A 6,790-nucleotide genomic window follows, 5' to 3' on the forward strand; every position below is an offset into this window, starting at 1 on the left:
GGAACCACCGGGGCTGTGATAACATGCCCCCTGGAAGTGGTGAAAACAAGGCTGCAGTCTTCGGTGACCTCATTTGTCCAAGTCAACGTACACGCTGCGCTACGGCTGTTGCCGTCTCAACAAGTCGTAACCCTCGGAGCAAGTAACTGTGATGTCATTGTGAATCAAAATTCCGTTTTGGATGTACCTAAACAGCAGTCAAGACCCTGTCAAGGATTAGTTGCCTGTCTGAGGTAAATTTCTGCTGTTATTTAGGATTGCATCCCAATCAGATGACATTATTACAGTAGTCTCCACTTAAGATCCTGGTGCTCGAGAGCAAGAAAAATGCGGGATCTTGGGTAAACCGGGATCTTAGCCGAATAATGACCAGGGGAAGAATCCACAGTATCTCATGGTCAGGTCCATAATCTGTACAATGATCTTCCCTTATTTTAAAATGAACCGACGTGGCTCCTGGCCACTAAAAGTGCTTTTCAGAAGTCAGTTTTTCCTTTTTTTATGTTTTGGGGCAGGGGGTGGGGCTTTTAAAAAAATACTGTGTCAAGTGGGAACCAGTTGGCTTCAAGCAATGCCCCCACCAAAAATGGATTGCTTTCCATCTGTAACAGAGTTCCCCACCCATGTCATGATGCATCTTAAATCGTTGTGTTGTGACCACACTGACCAATTTCTTTAAGACCCCATTACGTAGAGGCGATCAGACAGTCCATGAGTATGGGCGCCAATCTGTCAAGGAAGTTAAAGTGCAAGACTGAAAAACGAGAGCGATGGTCAGGAAAATGTAAGCATCCACGGGTTCACAGTTTGATAGAGTGCAGTCTGATGCTTGCTTGTAGGCCCTCCCCACCTAGTGTGTGATGTAAGATCAGGCGGACGGGTTAGGTGATCGGGGAAAAGCAAATGCATTGTCGAGTTCACACCTTGGTGCTGTCTGGGGTAAACATGGTAACCGCTTTTATCGAGATTTACAACAGAGGTGGGATCGCGTTCATGAGAATGGATGATCTGTGACGCGACGGACCGTACAATGATCGCACATACATTTTCGCTACTTGGTTGATCAAATGAGCGCTCCCAGGTTTCTCATTCTTTTATTTTTCTTAAATAAAGAAAAAAATAACTAAATTATGGCCTGAAAAGCGGGATCTTAGCCGAATGTAGTTCCTTCAGTACGGGATCTTAGGGGTGACTTTTTTTTTAAAGCAAAAATTCTGTTTTTCCCAAACAGCGGAGTTTAGGCGAACCGGGACCATAAGATAAAAGCGGTGGGATCTTAGGCGGAGACTACTGTGTTAGAAATGGTTGGTTGGCGGGTGCTCTGGTGTCGTTTGCTCAGGTCCTTGTTCTTTCCTTCCTATCAAAAACATGATTTATTATCCTTATTTCTCTTTTTTGTGTGTGTTTGTTACGCTCTTGTAACACCTCTGATCTTTGGAATTACCTTTAATTTGTGTTACAAGTCCCGTAAAACTTTTAATTTACTAACTAAAGCAGATATTATTACATCGGATGTATGTGGTTTAACAAAATTACAATATATACTATACACAGCTCATTTGACTTTATTTTTTTGATCCAAAGCCTTTTTTCATCCATTATGTAAAAGGCAAATGACCTTTTATGTTGCAATTCCATACTCTTTCTAATACTAAAACTGAAAGTTGGTGTTGTCTCTCATTACTCCCTCTTTCTTGCAATCCGAGTCATTTAAATTGAGCACTGTTACAAGTGTAGAACTGAAGTTTTAATAAAAGCGATGGTCGAGTAGATGAGATGGTCATTCAGGTAGGCTGTCAAAGTCTACTGGACTAGCACCCTGGACCATGTGCACCTCTAAAAGAGATTACTTGGTGGCCGTTGTTTTTTGTACATTGCCATAGAATCATAGATATATAATAGACAGCGAAAGATCAGTTTTTTTCATACACATGTTTTAAAAGCACATGGTGTAATATGGCTTCTTGCACTAAAAGATCCCTCCCAGGAAGTTGAGATTGTTTCAGATTGCTTTCAGGTCTATAGTAGAGGGTTTTACGGCGCTCGCAACTGCATAATCTTTCAGGTCTGCTGGGGTAATAATATGTGTAGAGGTTGTAAAGTGAAAAGAGCTTGCTTGCTGTTGAGCTGGAATTTACGCTACTAATACAGACAGATGCATGCCTTTTGTTTTTATTATCAGTGGGATAGCCTTAATTTTGTCGTCTACTCCTTGTTTCCAACAGGCACATAATCAAGACAGAAGGGATTAGAGGTCTGTTCAAAGGACTTGGACCCACTCTTGTCGGAGTAGCTCCGTCTAGGTAAGACCAAAGTTTGCTGTTTTTGTTTTGTTCTAGCACCTCTGCTAAGGAATATTTTTATTTTTATTGTTGGGAACGAGCAACATGACAAAATTTCCTCTCCGCTCTCTGCCCGTCATGGTTTACTCTAGTGCCACCTGTCTGTCATGGTGGTGACGCACGCCCCAGAAAAGGACTTGCTACTTCTTATCAGTTTGGATCATGTTTCATTCGTGGGTGGTTGGCAGGTGCTCTTTTGTGGTTTTCTCTTTCTTTCAAGTCATCAAATCTCTATCGTCCTTATCTCTCCTCCTCCTTTTTTGTGTTTACCTTGTTACTCTTTTGTAACACCCCTAATCTTTGGCATTTATGAGACCTTATTGTGTTGTAAGTGTTGTAAAACACTGAAACAAATTTTTGTTCAGTTGTGTAACTGTTTGAGATCTGGTCCTTGGCTTTGTTTTCCTGGATATATGTCTGTTTAGTTTACACAAATTTGAATGCTGTATTTCTTGATTGCGTGCGAATTCTTGTGGAAAGTGTTGCCACTCCGAGAAATTATGGGAAAAGGTTTGGTTGGGTTATCCGAAAAAAACAACAACTTGTGTTTGCAGTTTTCCCCTGCCAGGTCCTCTTTATTTATTCATTATCCTTTTTTCTTTCTTATTTTCCATTTTGTGACTTTGTCTTTCTTCCTGCTTTAATTTCCTTCTATTGTTTTGTCTGTGTGCTTGTCTTGTACTTTTTTTTTAGTGAAGTTCGAATCACTTGCGGCGATAATGTGAAGAAAGTGAAAGCAACTGGAAGATCCTACTTCTTTACTGTCCCATTGTATTGTTGTTTGTGTCCGTCTATCTTGCTCTTTCAGCTTTGTGTAGGAAGTGTGAAGTTGATCGTGTCAAAGTGCTCTTTCTTTGACTCTCATACATATACGCATCATGTACCTCAGCAAGGGATAAAGTTCACTGTATGGGGATATAAAAAGAATCTGTCGTTACTGTCGGGCATTCTAGTGGGTGGTTGGTGGGCTGCCTGATGTGGTAATGATACTTCTACGGGTTTTTTTTGGCATGTTGCGAAATCATATTTTTAATAGAAGAGTCTGTTAGCTGTCAAAATGTGACCTATATATTGCTTCTAATTGTAATTAGTCGACAAGAACATGAATAAGTATTCAGTCTCATGAACATAAGAACAATTTTAATAGCAAAACAAAAACCAACAACACCTTTTTTTGTTGGGGAAAAAATTCTAGATTTAAGAGAACAATTGTAGGATGGTGGGGATATTGCACTGTTACTGACTGAGTTTTTGACTTGTTATGTAATTATGCGAGATGGGTGATGGTAGTGTTGAAATAGGTGAGGGGAGGGGGGAGGAGAACGGTTGTTTGGTTGTTCCGGTCATTGAAGCAATGTGGAAACATCTACCGTACATTAAATAAATGTCAGCAGGAATTGTGATTTGGACATTTGCCAAATGACACTATTAATCTCTGGATGTGCGCCAAACGGCATTCTGTGTAGTAGGAGAAAGTACATCAAACAACGCGGTTAAACAGTTCATGTATTTATAATTATATATGCATTTTTTGTTTTTGTTTTTCATTTTTTCCCCCTCCATTTGTGCCTGGTCATTTACTTGTGGACAGCGGAAGCTGAATAGCCGTAGCATAGACACAGTAAAGATAGCCATAGCATAGACACAGTAAAGATAGCCGTAGCATAGACACAGTAAAGCTAAATAGCCGTAGCATAGACACAGTAAAGCTAAATAGGCGTAGCATAGACACAGTAAAGCTAAATAGCCGTAGCATGGACACAGTAAAGCTAAATAGCCATAGCATAGACACAGTAAAGCTAAATAACCATAGCATAGACACAGTAAAGCTAAATAGCCGTAGCATAGACACAGTAAAGCTGAATAACCATAGCATAGACGCAGTAAAGCTGAATAGCCGTAGCATAGACACAGTAAAGCTAAATTGCCATAGCATAGACGCAGTAAAGCTGAATAGCCGTAGCATAGACGCAGTAAAGATAACCATAGCATAGACGCAGTAAAGCTAAATAGCCGTAGCATAGACACAGTAAAGCTAAATAACCATAACATTGACACAGTAAAGCTAAATAACCATAGCATAGACACAGTAAAGCTAAATATAGCCATAGCATAGACACAGTAAAGCTAAATAGCCGTAGCATAGACACAGTAAAGCTAATATAACCATAGCATAGACACAGTAAAGCTGAATAGCCATAGCATAGACACAGTAAAGCTAAATAACCATAGCATAGACACAGTAAAGCTAAATATAGCCATAGCATAGACACAGTAAAGCTAAATAGCCGTAGCATAGACACAGTAAAGCTAATATAACCATAGCATAGACACAGTAAAGCTGAATAGCCATAGCATAGACACAGTAAAGCTAAATAACCATAGCATAGACACAGTAAAGCTAAATAGCCGTAGCATAGACGCAGTAAAGCTGAATAGCCGTAGCATAGACACAGTAAAGCTAAATAACCATAGCATAGACGCAGTAAAGCTAAATAGCCATAGCATAGACGCAGTAAAGCTAAATAGCCGTAGCATAGACGCAGTAAAGCTGAATAGCCGTAGCATAGACACAGTAAAGCTAAATAACCATAGCATAGACGCAGTAAAGCTAAATAGCCATAGCATAGACGCAGTAAAGCTAAATAGCCATAGCATAGACACAGTAAACCTAAATAACCATAGCATAGACACAGTAAAGCTGAATAGCCATAGCATAGACGCAGTAAAGCTAGCTAAATAGCCATAGCGTAGATGCAGCTGATGCTTGAATGAATGACTATTATATTATATATATATATATATAGATAGATAGAGACGTCCAATATAGATATATACATGTTGAACTTTGATGCCAGTGTTTCTCTTGATGGAGGATTTTTGTTTAGAGAACAGGGGCAGAAAGTAAGAAAGAAAAGAATAAGAGGTGAAAAAAGAAAAAGGATGGAATGAAATATTCTGTAACAGATGTTGTAAGATCTTTAGAATCAGTATTTGTATATATATGTGTTGCAATAGTCGAGCTGTTTGCTGTTGCCTGCCGAAGTCGTGAGTTTGCTTCCCGTGTGGGATGTTAGTTGGGTATTTCTGTCATAGTGAATGATAGTGACCAAAAAAAAAGAAAAAATAATAAAAAGCCAGTCTTTTTTTGGGGGGGGGGGGGGGGGGGGGGGGCATCTCTTAAATGATCTGAAGGTGTCAATAGTCTTAAGGGGCAAAAAACTTTGGCAGTCTGTCAGTTTCCTCCCATGGGGCTGTGGTACAAGGTAGTTGTGGCAAAACCTCCGCAGTCCGTCTGTGTCCTCCCATGGGGCTGTGGTACATAGTATAGTAGTTGTGGCGTGCTCTCGGGGGTTCTACGCCAAAGTTTTTGACTCCGGAAGTGGGTGGTTGGTGGTGGTAATCAGTGAAGGAAAGTTGATATTTTTGTCTATTTTTAGGAGGCTGCACTGGTTTGTCTTTTTTTCCCACATATGTCGTTGCAAGTAAGGTTATTGTGAGAAGGAAAGGTTGTGAAAAAAAAAAGTTAAGAGTTTTACGGCACTGGTAATAGGTCACATAAGTGACGGAGATTAGAGTAGGGGTTACAGGTGAAAAGAAAGAGGAGAGATCTCTATAAAAGTTTAAGGACGATAAATGTTGTATAGGAGGGAGGAAGAGAGAGCAAACCACACTATGCACCTGCCAGTCACTCACAGTGACAAGGAAAGAACTTCTTGTGGTATATAATATGCTGTTTCTCATAGCTGGAAAATTCAGCATTTTGTTTTCAAAAGGTAGGAGTTTAGGAGAAGAAACGTGACAGATAATCACCCCGAGCCATCCCCTCCACCCCACCCCCCCCACCCCCACAAATTATAGTGTCTGGCTGCGCGCAACTCCCCCAGAGTCTTACGTCAGTGAATCCTGCACCTGTCTGGGGTGGGTGTGTCGTGTCAGTGGTAATGAGGTGGGTGTGTTGGGTCACTGGTGATGAGGTGGGTGTGTTGGATCTCTGGTGATGCGGTCACTGACCTTGACGAGGCAACATGGCGGCGTCCGACCAGCCTGAGATGACATTGTGTAACCAGAATTCTATTAATAGAATAACATAATAAGTGTAGAATTCTGTGCATAACGCGCGCATCATTAATGGCCTACTTCCACCCGGTGTTAGTGTGAATGTGCGTCTTGTGTGCATCGTGCATCTGTGTGTGGCGGGGAGTTCACTATTGGAGAATGTAGCCGCCGATCCAGGACCTTTAATACATGACCTCGGTGTCGCTAGCAGTCCGGTCAAGTCCGTTATACCAGGTGCCCTTTGACAGTGGCACGATCGGGTCGGGTCGGGTCGGTTTTGCTAGCCAAATTGAGGGCTCCAAGCGGCTATCGTGGCACCAACCGATCGCCCGACTCATCATCTAAAAAATAAACGCGTTTGTTTTCCGGCGACGAGTCGGGCGATCGAC

The 6,790-nt window shown here is 41.3% G+C and overlaps 1 protein-coding gene across 1 annotated transcript in view; it reads left to right on the top strand.

Moving 5' to 3' along the window:
• LOC101856666 (solute carrier family 25 member 36) overlaps nt 1–6,790 on the top strand; it is a gene marked incomplete at its 5' end in the record, with an annotated part of 28,366 nt that continues 21,576 nt past the window's right edge. The window contains 2 exon segments of the mRNA XM_013083499.2: nt 1–233; nt 2,226–2,303. Coding sequence (XP_012938953.1) covers nt 1–233; nt 2,226–2,303 — 311 coding nt within the window.

The sequence above is a fragment of the Aplysia californica genome, unplaced genomic scaffold (genome assembly GCF_000002075.1).
Source record: "Aplysia californica isolate F4 #8 unplaced genomic scaffold, AplCal3.0 scaffold00236, whole genome shotgun sequence".
In the NCBI taxonomy this organism is placed as follows: domain Eukaryota; kingdom Metazoa; phylum Mollusca; class Gastropoda; order Aplysiida; family Aplysiidae; genus Aplysia; species Aplysia californica.